The 18305-nt window shown below is 39.3% G+C and overlaps 1 protein-coding gene across 4 annotated transcripts in view; it reads right to left on the bottom strand.

Annotated features, from left to right (window-relative positions):
* ATP7A (ATPase copper transporting alpha) overlaps nt 1-18305 on the bottom strand; it is a 175711-nt gene that overhangs the window by 55398 nt on the left and 102008 nt on the right. For all 4 annotated transcript variants that reach the window (XM_030934230.1, XM_030934229.1, XM_030934231.1 and 1 more), the window contains 2 exons: nt 15401-15890; nt 14166-14891 (listed from right to left, as the gene is read on the bottom strand). In XM_030934230.1, the coding sequence (XP_030790090.1) occupies nt 14166-14891; nt 15401-15890 (1216 nt within the window). The remainder of the gene's footprint in view (nt 1-14165; nt 14892-15400; nt 15891-18305) is intronic.

Genomic DNA, 18305 nt, shown 5'->3' with positions numbered 1-18305 from the left:
TTAAATCTGAATGCATATACAATCACCTGGGGAGCTTGTTAAAATGCAGGTTCTGGCTCAGTACATCTAAGGTGGGGTCTGAGATTCTCCATTTCCACCAAGCTCTGAGGTGATGGCAGTGCTGCCAGCCTAGGTCTGAGTATAGCAAAGGACACTTAAAAAGATAATTTCAACTTTTATTTTAGATTCGGGGGTACGTGTACAAGTCTATCACATGGGAACACCGCATGACACTGAGGTTTGGATTTTGGATGATTCCAGCAAAGGACACTTTGAACAGTACAGTGTTCCTTAATTAGCCCATCTCTGGTCTTAATTGAATCACTTTAGAAAGATACTGATTCAGATTGTGAGAACATTATTTAGAACATAGACTGTGAAATTTACCAAATAGTACTGCTGTTATGTTTTTCAAAAAACCAAAGAAATACAAAAATAACAAAGAAATACAAAAATACAAAAAGGAGGCTCAGTAGCCAAAAAGAAATCGCTTTGGTTCTGAATAAAACCATTATTTTAATCCAACCAGAAGGTTCCTTCATTCTCTCATAATTACTATTGAGACTTAATTATGAACTTGGACAATGAAAAAAAAGTTTATTCTGTCCATCACTTTACCTGTTGTTCCAGAGCAATTTCATTATTTTCGGTACCAGAGGTAACCTGGAATACCATCTGCAATTTTCACACTCTGGAAGTGCAGTATTATATTAAAATAAGTCATAGAGGTAGTCCCTTTTAGCTACCTTAGCATGACCTCTAAACAAAGATCCATAAAATTGTATCCTTTAGCTCTGTGAGTGTGGCAAGCAAAAAAGCAAAGGCTTCTCCATCCTCCACAGAGACAACAAGGGTGTTAAAAGGTCACAATGAATAAAATGCCTGGTTTCTTTTAATTAATTTTTCTACAGGCTGTAATAACACTACTTAAACTTTTAAATAAATTCAAAGGAAAGCTGATTTTCCTGCACTTGAGGCAACAATTACAAACTATTCCAAATATTTCAAGAAAGGATTTCCAAGCTGATACTCAAAACTGATGTGAAGTTCAGCCTCTGGTGTAATGTGAAGAATAAATAAATAATCTAAAAATGGCTTTAAAATAATTATAAACATCATGTCTGCAGCTTACTCTCAAATAGTTCAGAAAAAAATGTATGTATGTGTGTGTATATATATATATAAATGTATATCTGTCTATTAAGAGAGAATGATAAGCGATGTAAAATATTAACTGTGGAACCTGCATGAAATTGGTAAACAGGAATTCTCTACTACTTCTTGAAGTTTTTTGTAAGCTTGAAATTAGTTAAAAATAAAAAGTCACAGCCGGGCGTGGTGGCTCACGCCTGTAATCCCAGCACTTTGGGAGGCCAAGGCAGGTGGATCACAAGGTCAGGAATTCGAGACCAGCCAGGCTAACATGGTGAAACCCTGTCTCTACTAAAAAAATACAAAAATTAGCCGAGCATGGTGGCGTGAGCCTGTAATCCCAACTACCTGGGAGGCTGAGGCAGGAGAATCGCTTGAACCCAGGAGGCAGAGGTTGCAGTAAGCCAAGATTGTGCCACTGCACTCCAGCCTGCGTGACAGAGCAAGACTCCTTCTCAAAACAAACAAACAAAAATAAAAAGGCACAAAAAGGAAGGAATTTAATCAAGTATTTAGATTGCTTTAATTGGTTAGTGATTACTTCATATATTATGCCTTTTTACTTTAAGGAAATGATGATATAGATCGTCAGGATAAAAGGCATCTCCCACTTTTCTATCTCTTTTTTTTTTTTGAGATGGAATCTTGCTCTTGTCACCCAGCTGCAGTGCAGTGGCGCAATCTCAGCTCACTGCAACCTCCGCCTCCCAGGTTCAAGTGTTTCTCCTGCCTCAGCCTCCCTCCCAAGTAGCTGGGATTACAGGCGCCCACCACCACGCCCAGCTAATTTTCGCATTTGTAGTAGAGACGGGGTTTCACCATGTTGGCCAGGCTGGTCTTGAACTCCTGACCTCAGGTGATCCACTCGCCTCGGCCTCCCAAAGTTGTGGGATTACAGGTGTGAGCCACTGCGTCTGGCCTCTCAGTACCTCTTTTAAGATTTATAGCTCACCTAGGACTAGTATGATACAAAGGTAAAATGTGTCAATCCTTCTGTCTGAGAATGGGTTGCAGAGGTAGACTGTGAGACCTGGATCAGCACTGACAGTTAAAAAATGGGTAGTTACAATTCTGGTGAAATCTTAAACTCTAATCTCTAGCAGAATCACAGAATGCAATCATTTCATATCAACCTTTTGTCCTGATAATATGGGTCACTGTAGTTAAGCTCTATCAATTATTTTATGATGACATTCACTATGCCAAGGTTTTTTACCTACCCATCATGGGCATTAGTATGTATGTTATAAGCCCTAACAGATGTAGGGCATATAACTGGCTCCTGGTAATCATTTGTTGAATAATTGATTCCCGGGGCCCTTAACAATAGTAGGTTGAGGTAAAAGACATTGCTAAAAGTTACTGAGGCCAGGCATGGTGGCTCAAACCTGTAATCCCAGCACTTTGGGAGGCCAAGGTGGGTGGACTGCTTGAGCCCAGGAGTTTGAGAACAGCCTAGGCAACAAAGTGAGACTCCATTTCTACAAAAAATACAAAAAAGTTAGCCGGGTGTGGTGGTACACGCCTATAGTCCCAGCTACTCAAGAGGCTTAGGTGGGAAGATAGCTTAAGTCCCAAAGTCAAGGCTGCAGTGAGCCATGATCGTGCCACTGTACTCCAGCCTGGACAACAGAGCGAGATTGTGTCTCAAAAAAAAAAAAAAGTTAGTGAACATACTGCAGTCATAGTTCCTAAGGAGTAGGTAGATGCTATACATGGTGCCAGAGAATGATCAAATACTCCTGAATTCCATTTACTAGTTTGATCACCTAAGGTAATTAAAAAGTTGCTTTTACTCTGCTCACATCTGTTATATAAACCCTCATAAAATGCTAGCTATTTTGGCTGGGCCTGGTGGCTCACACCTGTAATCCCAGCATTTTGGAAGGCCAAGGCAGGTGGATCACCTGAGGTCAGGAGTTCAAGACCAGCCTGGCCAAAATGGTGAAACCCCGTCTCTACTAAAAATACAAAAATAGGGCATGGTGGCATGCACCTGTAATCCCAGCAACTCGGGAGGCTGATGCAGGAGAATTGCTTGAACTTGGGAGGCAGAGGTTGCAGTGAGCCGAGATCGCGCCGTTGCACTCCAGCCTGGGCGACAGAGTGTCAACTCTGTCTCTGATAATAATAATAATAATAATAATAATAAAATGCTAGCTATTTTAGCTATCCATATTGTGTTAAATCTAAGCACAGAAATGGGCAGTTTCTCCTGTATCTTTGGGTCTTCATTCTGAAGGCTCCCATGTCATGTAAAACTATGATCAAACAAATTTATATGCCTTTCTCCTACAAAAAAAAAAGCTATTTTAAATTATAATATTTAATATTATACAGTCATGAGTCACTTAAATGATGGGAATATGTTCTGAAAAATGCTTTAGGCAATTTCATCATTGTGTGAACATCACAGAGTGTACTTACACAAAGCTAGATGCTCTTTGTATTTATATATATTTTTTCAGATGGAACACCAAATGTCCCAGCACCATTAATGAATATCATTTCTCCTGCTTGATCTGCTATGCCAATATCAAATGCCTTATATGAGGTTTCTATATATGCTCCATTATAATCTTATGGGACCACCATCATCTATGTGGTCCATTGTTGATTGAAATGTTGTTATGAGTGACATTATTATTGCCTTCAGTCAAATTTCTGGACTTGTTTATGTAAACAAAGTTAATATAGATTTAACTTAGAGATTTAAAGGTCAATGCATCACATTATATGGATCAGTGTTCTCAAATTTTTAATGTGCAAATGGATTACCTGGAGAGCTCATTAAAATTAAAAGGTAAAATTTGATTTACTGGGTCTGCAGTGGGCCAGAGTCTGATTTCTAACAAGGTCCCAGATGCTGCTGGCCTGTGAACCACACTTGTAAAAATGTAAGCTGCAAAAATATAAACCCAACTGAATAGAAAAAAATCTGTTTTTGAGTCCCATCTGAAAGTTTATGATGCCCTTGCTTACTGTAATGACAGATACCATATGTGAACATGAAAAATATTTCGGTTTTATACCATGTGATATAAGATGATTATATTTGGGTTCCTATATGTCAGAGGCATAGGAATATTACAATGTAAGTAACTTGTTTTGGTGATACTGATATAAACTAATTTATGTGGTGTTCATTAATGACAACATAATCCCTTATGCATATCAAAGTATTTTAATTTCATAGAAGCTCTGAGAAATAATCCAACATTATGAAGTAGTGAAATGTGAATCAATATAATTTCAAACACTGTCATTTTCAAAAATTTAAAAAAATGTAAGTGGGCTGGACACGGTGGCTCACGCCTGTAATCCCAGCACTCTGGGAGGCCAAGGCAGGCAGATCACCAGAGGTCAGGAGTTTGAGACTAGCCTTACCAACACGGTGAAACCCTGTCTCTACTAAAAATACAAAAAAATCAGCTGGGCATGGTGGCGCGCACCTGTAACCCCAGCTACTTGGGAGACTGAGGCAGGAGAATCGCTTGAATTTGGGGTGCAGAGGTTGTAGTGAGCCAAGATCGCGCCATTGCACTTCAGCCTGGGTGACAGAGCAAGACTCTGTCTCAAAAAGAAGAAAAAAAAAATTAAGTGGTGATAGGTAAAACGAAAATTTGCTGAAGCTAATTTTAGTTATTTTTATGGCTCCCTGATATAACTGCACTTATTTCCAACTTAAATTTTTCTTCTGGTTTCATAATTATTTCCTTTCGCAATTATGGATTTCCCATACTTTGTTCAGGCTTTTGGTACTAGAGTCTCTTTAACATTTTAGTGTTCTGTATGAATTTTCTAATAGAGAACTATGTATCTCATTTTTAGAGCAAAAGAATCTAAAGGCCAGGCATGGTGGCTCATGCCTGTAATCCCAACACTTTGGGAGGCAAAGGCCGGTGGATCATGAGGTCAGGAGTTCGAGACCAGCCTGACTAAGATGGTGAAACCCCATCTCCACTAAAAATACAAAAATTAGCCAGGCGTGGTGTCAGGCACCTGTAATCCCAGCTACTCAGGAGGCTGAGGCAGGAGAATTGTTTGAACCTGGGAGGCGGAGGTTGCAGTGAGCCGAGATCATGCCACTGCACTCTAGCCTGGGCGACAGAACAAGATTCCGTCTCAAAAACAAAACAAAACAAAACAAAACAAAAAACAAAAAAAGAATCTATTTTTTTAGATTAGATTCTAATCTAAAATCTATTTTTTTTTTTAAAGACAGGGTCTTGTTCTGTCACCCAGGCTAGAGTACAGTGACATGATCACGGCTCACTGCAGCCTTGACTTCCAGGCTTAAGCGATCCTCCCACCTTAGCCTCCTTAGTAGCTGGTACTATAGGTGTGTGTCACCATGCCCAGCTGATTTTTGTATTTTTTGTAGGGACGGGGTTTCATCATGTTACGCAGGCTGGTCTCAAACTTCTGCGCTCAAGTGGTCTGCCTGCCTCAGCCTCCAAAAGTGCTAGGATTACAGGTGTGAGCCACCGTACCTGGCCAGATTCTGAGAATTTCAGATGATAATGTAAAATGGCACAGCTACTTTGAAAAACAGTCTGGCAGTCCCTCAAAAAGTTTAGTTGCCATATGACCCAGCAATTCCACTCCTAGGTATATACCCAGGAGAAATAAAAACATATGTTCATACAAAAATTTGAACTCAAATTGTTCATAGCAGTATTATACATAATAGGCAAGAGAGTGGAGACAATCCAAATTCCCATCAACTGGTGAATGAAGAAACAAAAATGTGATATATCCATACAACAGAATAATATTCAGCAATAAAAATGAATGATGTTCTAATACATACTACAACATGGATGGACCTTGAAAACATTATGCTGAATAAAAGAATCCAGGCAAAAAAGGACAAATGTTGTATGATTCCACTTAAATGAGGTACCTAGAATAGTCAAATTCAGAGACAGAAAGTAGAACAGTTGTTATCAGGAGCTTGGGGAGGGGAAGAAGAAATGGGCAATGACTGCTAATGGGCATGTAATTTCTTTTGGGAGTGATAAAAAAGTTCTAAAATTATATAGTGATGATGGCTGGAAAACTCTGTAAGTATACTAACAACCCCACTGGGTTGTGTACCTTAAATGGGCAAATTTTATGGTACGTGAACTATGTGTCAATTTTTAAAAGTGAGAATTTTCACTCATAGGTGGGAATTGAACAATGAGAACACTTGGACACAGGAAGGGGAACATCACACACTGGGGCCTGTCATGGGGTGCAGGGAAGGGGGAGGGATAGCATTAGGAGATATACCTAATGTAAATGATGAGTTAATGGGTGCAGCACACCAACATGGCACATGTATACATATGTAACAAACCTGCACACTGTGCACATGTACCCTAGAACTTAAAATATAATTTAAAAAGTGAGAATGCTATAATTTCTACCATTTGTCATCAATACAAAAGTTAAGACCTAAAAATTAATAATAGTATATCTCTGAGTCCTCTCGCACTGACATTAATCTACCATAATAATTTAGACATGTACTTAGTAAAATTTTTTACTCAGCTTCAGTGAGTCTAAAAAGGGAATATTACTATTTGATATATTTCATTCTAATCAGGATAGCAAAGATTAATTATATTGTCTAGAAATTGGTTGTAAAACTTTTCAATTGTTATTTCAAGCAAAAATTTTCATTTGGGCATTTTCCAGTTTAATTCAAGGCCAGGTTTAATTCTGGTTCAAAAGAACAATTTCACATAATTAAATTCCATTGAATACACAGCTTTTGTTTCAATTCAAAGGTAAGAGCTGTCAGGAAATACGAAAACTTTGTGACAGCTCTGGAGTCAGTTTAATTTGAATGCCTAAATATAAAATTATAGTTAAAATCCTATTACTGGGCCGGGCGCGGTGGCTCAAGCCTGTAATCCCAGCACTATGGGAGGCCGAGACGGGCGGATCACGAGGTCAGGAGATCGAGACCATCTTGGCTAACACAGTAAAACCCCGTCTCTACTAAAAAATACAAAAAACTGGGGGGGGGGAGCAAGATGGCCGAATAGGAACAGCTCCAGTCTCCAACTACCAGCGCGAGCGACACTGAAGACCGGTGATTTCTGCATTTTCAACTGAGGTACTGGGGTCATCTCACTGGGGAGTGCCGGACAATCGGTGCTGGTCAGCTGCTGCAGCCCGACCAGCGAGAGCTGAAGAAGGGCGAGGCATCGCCTCACCTGGGAAGCGCAAGGGGGAAGGGAATCCCTTTTCCTAGCCAGGGGAACTGAGACACACAAAACCAGGAAACTCGGGTAACTCCCACGCCAATACTGCGCTTTAAGCAAACTGGCACACCAGGAGAATATATCCCACACCTGGCCGGGAGGGTCCCACGCCCACGGAGCCTCCCTCATTGCTAACACAGCAGTCTGCGGCGATCTAACCGCAAGGCAGCAGCGAGGCTGGGGGAGGGGCGCCCGCCATTGCTGAGGCTTAAGTAGGTAAACAAAGCCGCTGGGAAGCTCGAACTGGGTGGAGCTCACAGCAGCTCAAGGAAACCTGCCTGTCTCTGTAGATTCCACCTCTGGGGACAGGGCACAGCTAAAAATCAACAGGAGAAGCAGCAGAGGCCTGTGCAGCTGCGAACGACTCTGTCTGACAGCTTTGAAGAGAGCAGTGGATCTCCCAACACGGAGGTTCAGATCTGAGAACGGACAGACTGCCTGCTCAAGTGGGTCCCTGACCCCTGAGTAGCCTAACTGGGAGACATCCCCCACTAGGGGCATTCTGACACCCCATGCGTCACAGGGTGGAGTACACCCCTGAGAGGAAGCTTCCAAAGTAAGAATCAGACAGGTACACTCGCTGTTCAGCAATATTCTATCTTCTGCAAACTCTGCTGCTGATACCCAGGCAAACACGGTCTGGAGTGGACCTCAAGCAATCTCCAACAGACCTATAGCTGAGGGTCCTGACTGTCAGAAGGAAAACTATCAAACAGGAAGGACACCTATACCAAAACCCCATCAGTACGTCACCATCATCAAAGACCAGAGACAGATAAAACCACAAACATGGGGAAAAAGCAGGGTAGCAAAGCTGGAAATTCAAAAAATAAGAGCGCATCTCCCCCTGCAAAGGAGCGCAGCCCATCGCAGGCAACGGATCAAAGCTGGTCAGAGAATGACTTGGACGAGATAAGAGAAGAAGGCTTCAGTCCATCAAACTTCTCAGAGCTAAAGGAGGAATTACGTACCCAGCGCAAAGAAACTAAAAATCTTGAAAAAAGAGTGGAAGAACTGACAGCTAGACTAATTAATGCAGAGAAGGTCATAAACAAAATGACAGAGATGAAAACCATGACACGAGAAATACATGACAAATGCACAAGCTTCAGTAACCGACTCGATCAACTGGAAGAAAGAGTATCAGCGATTGAGGATCAAATGAATGAAATGAAGCGAGAAGAGAAACCAAAAGAAAAAAGAAGAAAAAGAAATGAACAAAGCCTGCAAGAAGTATGGGATTATGTAAAAAGACCAAATCTATGTCTGATTGGGGTGCCTGAAAGTGAGGGGGAAAATGGAAACAAGTTGGAAAACACTCTTCAGGATAACATCCAGGAGAACTTCCCCAACCTAGTAGGGCAGGCCAACATTCAAACTCAGGAAATACAGAGAACGCCACAAAGATACTCCTCGAGAAGAGCAACTCCAAGACACATAATTGCCAGATTCACCAAAGTTGAAATGAAGGAAAAAATCTTAAGGGCAGCCAGAGAGAAAGGTCGGGTTACCCACAAAGGGAAGCCCATCAGACTAACAGCAGAACTCTCGGCAGAAACTCTACAAGCCAGAAGAGAGTGGGGGCCAATATTCAACGTTCTTAAAGAAAAGAATTTTAAACCCAGAATTTCATATCCAGCCAAAATAAGTTTCATCAGTGAAGGAGAAATAAGATCCTTTACAGATAAGCAAATGCTTAGAGATTTTGTCACCACCAGGCCTGCCTTACAAGAGACCCTGAAGGAAGCCCTAAACATGGAAAGGAACAACTGGAACCAGCCATTGCAAAAACATGCCAAAATGTAAACACCATCGAGGCTAGGAAGAAACTGCATCAAATAACGAGCAAAATAACCAGTTAATATCATAATGGCAGGATCAAGTTCACACATAACAATATTAACCTTAAATGTTAATGGACTAAATGCTCCAATTAAAAGACACAGACTGGCAAACTGGATAAAGAGTCAAGATCCATCAGTCTGCTGTATTCAGGAGACCCATCTCACATGCAGAGACATACATAGGCTCAAAATAAAGGGATGGAGGAAGATCTACCAAGCAAATGGAGAACAAAAAAAAGCAGGGGTTGCAATCCTAGTCTCTGATAAAACAGACTTTAAACCATCAAAGATCAAAAGAGACAAAGAAGGCCATTACATAATGGTAAAGGGATCAATTCAACAGGAAGAGCTAACTCTCCTAAATATATATGCACCCAATACAGGAGCACCCAGATTCATAAAGCCAGTCCTTAGAGACTTACAAAGAGACTTAGACTCCCATACAATAATAATGGGAGACTTCAACACTCCACTGTCAACATTAGACAGATCAATGAGACAGAAAGTTAACAAGGATATCCAGGAATTGAACTCATCTCTGCACCAAGCGGACCGAATAGACATCTACAGAACTCTCCACCCCAAATCAACAGAATAAACATTCTTCTCAGCACCACATCGCACTTGTTCCAAAATTGACCATATAATTGGAAGTAAAGCACTCCTCAGCAAATGTAAAAGAACAGAAATTATCACAAACTGTCTCTCAGACCACAGTGCAATCAAACTAGAACTCAGGACTAAGAAACTCAATCAAAACCGCTCAACTACATGGAAACTGAACAACCTGCTCCTGAATGACTACTGGGTACATAACAAAATGAAAGCAGAAATAAAGATGTTCTTTGAAATCAATGAGAACAAAGATACAACATACCAGAATCTCTGGGACACATTTAAAGCAGTGTGTAGAGGGAAATTTATAGCACTAAATGCCCACAAGACAAAACAGGAAAGATCTAAAATGGACACTCTAACATCACAATTAAAAGAACTAGAGAGGCAAGAGCAAACACATTCAAAAGCTAGCAGAAGGCAAGAAATGACTAAGATCAGAGCAGAACTGAAGGAGATAGAGACACAAAAAACCCTCCAAAAAATCAATGAATCCAGGAGTTGGTTTTTTGAAAAGATCAACAAAATTGACAGACCGCTAGCAAGACTAATAAAGAAGAAAAGAGAGAGGACCCAAACAGACGCAATAAAAAATGATAAAGGGGATATCACCACCGACCCCACAGAAATACAAACTACCATCAGAGAATACTATAAACACCTCTACGCAAATCAACTAGAAAATCTAGAAGAAATGGATCATTTCCTGGACACTTACACTCTCCCAAGACTAAACCAGGAAGAAGTTGAATCCCTGAATAGACCAATAGCAGGCTCTGAAATTGAGGCAACAATCAATAGCCTACCCACCAAAAAAAGTCCAGGACCAGATGGATTCACAGCTGAATTCTACCAGAGGTACAAGGAGGAGCTGGTACCATTCCTTCTGAAACTATTCCAATCAATTGAAAAAGAGGGAATCCTCCCTAACTCATTTTATGAGGCCAACATCATCCTGATACCAAAGCCTGGCAGAGACACAACAAAAAAAGAGAATTTTAGACCAATATTCCTGATGAACATCGATGCAAAAATCCTCAATAAAATACTGGCAAACCGGATTCAGCAGCACATCAAAAAGCTTATCCACCATGATCAAGTGGGCTTCATCCCTGGGATGCAAGGCTGGTTCAACATTCGCAAATCAATAAACGTAATCCAGCATATAAACAGAACCAAAGACAAGAACCACATGATTATCTCAATAGATGCAGAAAAGGCTTTTGACAAAATTCAACAGCCCTTCATGCTAAAAACGCTCAATAAATTCGCTATTGATGGAACATACCTCAAAATAATAAGAGCTATTTATGACAAACCCACAGCCAATATCATACTGAATGGGCAAAACCTGGAAAAATTCCCTTTGAAAACTGGCACAAGACAGGGATGCCCTCTCTCACCACTCCTATTCAACATAGTGTTGGAAGTTCTGGCTAGGGCAATCAGGCAAGAGAAAGAAATCAAGGGTATGCAGTTAGGAAAAGAAGAAGTCAAATTGTCCCTGTTTGCAGATTACATGATTGTATATTTAGAAAACCCCATTGTCTCAGCCCAGAATCTCCTTAAGCTGATAAGCAACTTCAGCAAAGTCTCAGGATACAAAATTAATGTGCAAAAATCACAAGCATTCTTATACACTAGTAACAGACAAACAGAGAGCCAAATCAGGAATGAACTTCCATTCACAATTGCTTCAAAGAGAATAAAATACCTAGGAATCCAACTTACAAGGGATGTCAAGGACCTCTTCAAGGAGAACTACAAACCACTGCTCAGTGAAATCAAAGAGGACACAAACAAATGGAAGAACATACCATGCTCATGGATAGGAAGAATCAATATCGTGAAAATGGCCATACTGCCCAAGGTTATTTATAGATTCAATGCCATCCCCATCAAGCTACCAATGAGTTTCTTCACAGAATTGGAAAAAACTGCTTTAAAGTTCATATGGAACCAAAAAAGAGCCCGCATTGCCAAGACAATCCTAAGTCAAAAGGACAAAGCTGGAGGTGTCACGCTACCTGACTTCAAACTATACTACAAGGTTACAGTAACCAAAATAGCATGGTACTGGTACCAAAACAGAGATATAGACCAATGGAACAGAACAAAGCCCTCAGAAATAATACCACACATCTACAGCCATCTGATCTTTGACAAACCTGAGAGAAACAAGAAATGGGGAAAGGATTCCCTATTTAATAAATGGTGCTGGGAAAATTGGCTAGCCATAAGTAGAAAGCTGAAACTGGATCCTTTCCTTACTCCTTATACGAAGATTAATTCAAGATGGATTAGAGACTTAAATGTTAGACCTAATACCATAAAAACCCTAGAAGAAAATCTAGGTAGTACCATTCAGGACATAGGCATGGGCAAGGACTTCATGTCTAAAACACCAAAAGCAACGGCAGCAAAAGCCAAAATTGACAAATGGGATCTAATTAAACTAAAGAGCTTCTGCACAGCAAAAGAAACTACCATCAGAGTGAACAGGCAACCTACAGAATGGGAGAAAATTTTTGCAATCTACTCATCTGACAAAGGGCTAATATCCAGAATCTACAAAGAACTCAAACAAATAAACAAGAAAAAAACAAACAACTCCATCAAAAAGTGGGCAAAGGATATGAACAGACATTTCTCAAAAGAAGACATTCATACAGCCAACAGACACATGAAAAAATGCTCATCATCACTCGCCATCAGAGAAATGCAAATCAAAACCACAATGAGATACCATCTCACACCAGGTAGAATGGCAATCATTAAGAAGTCAGGAAACAACAGGTGTTGGAGAGGATGTGGAGAAATAGGAACACTTTTACACTGTTGGTGGGATTGTAAACTAGTTCAACCATTATGGAAAACAGTATGGCAATTCCTCAAGGATCTAGAACTAGATGTACCATATGACCCAGCCATCCCACTACTGGGTATATACCCAAAGGATTATAAATTATTCTACTACAAAGACACATGCACACGTATGTTTATTGCGGCACTATTCACAATAGCAAAGACTTGGAATCAACCCAAATGTCCATCTGTGACAGACTGGATTAAGAAAATGTGGCACATATACACCATGGAATACTATGCAGCCACAAAAAAGGATGAGTTTGCGTCCTTTGTAGGGACATGGATGCAGCTGGAAACCATCATTCTTAGCAAACTATCACAAGAAGAGAAAACCAAACACCGCATGTTCTCACTCATAGGTGGGAACTGAACAATGAGATCACTTGGACTCGGGAAGGGGAACATCACACACTGGGGCCTATTATGGGGAGGGGGGAGGGGGGAGGGATTGCATTGGGGAGTTATACATGATATAAATGATGAATGGGTGCTGATGAGTTGATGGGTGCAGCACACCAACATGGCACAGTATACATATGTAACAAACCTGCACGTTATGCACATGTACCCTAGAACTTGAAGTACAATAAAAATAAATTTAAAAAAAATACAAAAAACTAGCCGGGCAAGGTGGCGGGCGCCTGTAGTCCCAGCTACTCGGGAGGCTGAGGCACAAGAATGGCGTAAACCCGGGAGGCGGAGCTTGCAGTGAGCTGAGATCCAGCCACTGCACTCCAGCCCGGGTGACAGAGCGAGACTCAGTCTCAAAAAGAAAAAAAAAAAAAAAAAAAAAAAAGAAAAATCCTATTACTTATTTCAATTACTCTTGTTTTTAAAAGAGCACTGGTTTCCCCCATTATATAAATACATAGCTTACATACATACATTCTTATTGTGAAAACAATTTATAAACCCAGGAAAGCACAATGGAAACAAAAATCACATTTATCCTACCACCCAAAGACAATCACTTAAAATTTTGGTTCATGTCCTACCAGGAATCTTATTCATATACATAAACAATATATACACGGTATAAATTCAGATACATTTCTTTATAAAATGTTGATCACAGTGTATATATAGCTTTTCAGTTTTTTTTGTTTCATTTGACAAAATATCTCAGACAGCTTCCTGTGGCATTAATTATCTTTAATGCCACAATGTTTCATGATTTCATAGCATGTCATCATGAGTTATTTATAGTTGTACCATGAGTCATTTATTGTTTCCAGTTTTTAAATATCATAAGCAATTATACAAACATCCTTATGCATCTTTGTATACACTGTTGGCTACCTCCATAAGACTTATTTGCAAAAGTGGAATTACAGTGCCTAAGAATCATTTCTCATTGATAAATGCCTAAAGCAGCAGCAAAATGGAAGTAAAAGAACATTAGGGTAATCAAAGAAAAAATGATAATTACCTGACAAGGTAGCATCAAATCCCATGTCTTCTATTGCTCCTCTCAAGGTTTCTGGAGAGGTTAGTAAAGGATCATACTCAACAGTCCCATTGCTATTTGCAAGGGAGACTCGTATGGATTTTACACCTGGCTTTTTTGATATGACACCCTCAATAGACTGCACACAGGAATTACAAGTCATGCCATCAATGTTTATCACAGTTTCTTGTGTCAGAGGCTGGCTAACTACATTCAAATGAATCTTCTGAAGAGATGAGCTGGAGGGAGAGTTTGAGGTACTCTCAACTTCATTTGCGATACTAACTCTATATTGCCCTGGTGATACAGCCTCTATTGCTTTTCTCAGGGATTCTGGAGTGACTGAGCTTGCATTATACTTCACAATGGCAGACCTATTCTCTAAAGAAACTACTATGCTGCTTACATATTGGAGTGCAGATAAAGTACTTTCAATATTTGACACACATGATTTACAATGCATGCCATCAATGATGAAAGTGGCTGTTGAATTATTGGTATATGATGGGCTCCTTTGCTGTGAACCTTCTGAGGATTTAACTGGTGTGTTCTTTAGACGTTCTACATCAATAGCTCCCAATTTGAGGTACTTGGGCTGCTTTTTGACAAATGCTGGAAAGCCCATAGCTTCAATCTGCTTTTTCATTTCCTCTACTGAGATAAGATGAGGTTGATAAACAATGGTAGCTTCTTGATTGTCCAGGGAGACTAGTTAATAAAAAGAAACATAATTAATTTAGTTATTCCTGGGCTACTTCAGAAAACATCCTGTTTTCTAAATAACCACAAATAATTGTTTCTTTCTCATTCTTGTCATCATCTTTTCTTAATTTTTTTTTCTTTTCAGAAAATGTTACTGGCATAGACTAGAAACAAGTAAGAGATAGGACCACTGTAGCTATGGTCTCCAAGTTTCTCCACGCCTGGGTAAAATATATTAGAGGTAAAGAGTACGCTAGTCATGTTGTGTTAAGAACCCTGAATTCCATGAATTGCCAACCCAGCTGCCTTTTCTTCAGTTCAAGGTTTACGTAATCTTTAATTATAATCATTACTTTCCTGACATTAATCCTGGGAATATGCTGTACCTCAATGATACAGCAAGCACTCTAGTCCCATGGATTCAAAACTCATGCTTAAGAAGAAAGGAAAAAGTTAAAAGATCAAAACAGACACCTAAGTCTTACAAAACAATCAAACAACACCAGACACATTACCTTTAATTCGCTGAACACCTTGCAGTTTCCCAATTTTTCCTTCAATGGTGCTAGTACATGAATGGCAGGTCATCCCTTCCACTTTCATCTTCAGCATGACTTCACCAGCTTGAGCCATACTATGATCTTCACAAGCTCCTGACTTTTTCTCCAGTGTTCCAGTATCTAAACTGAGATCTGGAACTAGCTCTTTTATCTGATTGGCATTCACTATAGAAGGGATTATTGTCACTGCTACAGCTCTTTGCTGAGGGTAAATTTTAATGTGTGTCACACCCTTGGTCTTGAGCAATGTGCTTTGGATATGGTCCCATGGCAAAGCCAGTGAAGCCGTAACAGTCAGAAACAAGGTGTCAGTTAAAACAGGGAGAGGGTCAGGATTATGGAGAACAGCATCAAAGCCCATGTCATCAATAGCTTCCTGTAGGGTCTTTGGAGTCTGTAGTTTAGGGTCATAAATAATAGTTGCATTTTTTTCTTCCAGTGATACCTTTTGGAAGGAAATTCCAAAAGTTAGTTTAATTAAATTCTACCATATAGGATTTAAAATATCAATCATCACACCACATTCAAGAAGAGTGAGACAACTCAATCTAATGGAGTTTCCCTATTAGTTTTCATTTTTACTCTTCTTGTTAGAAAGAAACATAAAATGTCTTATGTACCTACAAGAATGGTAAAGTTATATATGCAGACATATGTGACTATGGTATCTATCAGGCATTTGAAAGATGTATATTGACAAACACACCCTAGAATTTCACAACAGAGTACAAACTACTCTTTCCTTCCACCTCCTTTCATAAATTACTCCAACACTTCACACTCTACCAACTGAAAAGGTTATACATGAAACAGGATCAGCTACAGAAAAACAAAAGGTAATATGAAGTTTAATCTTTTAAAATGTTCAATTTCCTAAAAATATGTATAACTATTATATATCAATTTAAAAAAATAAAAATAATGTTCAATTAGGATAACTTTGTTGGCAACAAAACGTATAAACATGCCAGTTTATGAGTGAAGGCAGTATTCATAGGATTTTATAGCATATACTCCTATATCCCCCTAAGTCACTAAAGCATACTATTAATTTTGTTCAAAATAAGAACATCTTTATTGTTTTGCCCAATTAGATGATAAAACAATGATTATATTCTTAAAGCTTAGTTACTGCATATAATTTAATTACTGTCATGATTGCATCTCTTTGGCTGACATCTTACAAAGATTCATGATGAAGATACATACACACACACACACACACACAGACACACACACAAATACCGGGTTGGGAGTCAAAACATTTAAATTCCAGCATCAATTCTCCACTTATTAGCTAACCACACTTATTAGTTCTACCATCTGAAAAATGAGAAAATATGCCCTATTATCTTCCAGGGCTATTATAAGGATCATATGAGTAAATAGATAGGAAAGTTCTTTGTAACAGCAGTGAATTTATAAAATTAAACACTGAGCAACTACTATTTATTGAGCACTTATTATGTGTGTCAGGAACTGGGATTCTCAGGATACAAAGCTGAACATGTCACAGGAACAATAGGACAGAGAATACAGAAAAGGGATACCCATTCATCCCTGGGAATAGGGATCAGAAAAGTCTTCTTAGGAGAGATAATACCTGAGTGTTAAAGGACAAACAGGAATCAGCAAGGATATATGAGGCAGGGAATTTCAGACGAATGGAAACAAAAAAGTAGAGAAAGATAAGAGGCTTGAGAATTCAGCAACTGCTCTATTATGGGGTTCTATATGCCAATTATGGTTGTGATTTATCCTATAGGTAATAGAAAGCCATGGAAAAGTTAAGCAGAGAATTATGTGATTAGATTTTCATTTTAGAGAATGATCATTCTGGAGGCAGTGTGGAAGATGATAGTGGAGTAGGGTGGAGTGATACAGGAGGGAGGACTATCAGCTAGGAGGCTACTGCAACAGTAGTGCAATAGAGGGTCTGAATTAAGACATGAATATTGGGGACAAAGAGAAAAGAGGCAGCTCCAAGATACATTTAGGAGGGTAGGGCCTCCTAACAAGATGTATAGGGTAAAGGAGGTGACTTGAATGACTTAAAGGTATCTGGCTTGGGCCAGTGGATAGGTAGATGGTGGTGTCATTAACTGATACCAGAAAGAGAGGAGGAAATCAGGAAGAAATTAAGAAGTTAAAGTGGAGGGAAAGGAGAGATGATAAATTCAGTGTTGGACTTATTGATTTTTGAGATGGCAGTAGGATATTAATATTCAAAAAGCAGTTAAATATGGGTGTTATTAATTTCTAGTGAAAAGCTTTGCTCTATAAAATAAAAACTCAAAGATATAAGTAATTCAGCATAGAAAATCTCTCTTAAAATTGTCTACAATAGTTAAATCTTTCACTTATTTTAATGAACATATTTTTATTTCTTCCTTTAGCTTGATAATTGATGACTGTGTATTTGGGTGAAAATGTGAAATGTACCCATGGCATGGAAAGTTTCTAAGACTCTGATAATTCTACTTGGCTAGTTGGTTCTTAGGGATGGAGGAAATCACTAGCATAAATGATCCAAAACAGTAGTGGAGAAATAAGTCATATTTGGTTTTGGATTATACTATATAACATTTTCCATGAAAAAAAACGCAGAATAGTCAAACCATGTATAGTTGAGACACATACTACTGAAAGAGATGCAATCTAACAGTAGCCACCATCAAATGAAGGCTTTTGTGTCCTTGTGTTTTTAGAGGGCCTCTTTTAAACTTTAATTTCACTCCCCTGAGGTGATTTTAGAATTAAGAAAATGACTGTAAATAATTTAAACTTTCCGACTAAAGGGGAAGATGGAGAACAGAACAGTGGTTTCCAGGGGTTAGAGGTAGGGAAAATGGTAGCAAGA

This window comes from Rhinopithecus roxellana, chromosome 7 (genome assembly GCF_007565055.1).
Source record: "Rhinopithecus roxellana isolate Shanxi Qingling chromosome 7, ASM756505v1, whole genome shotgun sequence".
Taxonomy (NCBI): Eukaryota; Metazoa; Chordata; class Mammalia; order Primates; family Cercopithecidae; genus Rhinopithecus; species Rhinopithecus roxellana.
The sequence above is the reverse complement of the archived record's forward strand: the minus strand, read 5'-3'. Positions and strand labels throughout refer to the sequence as shown.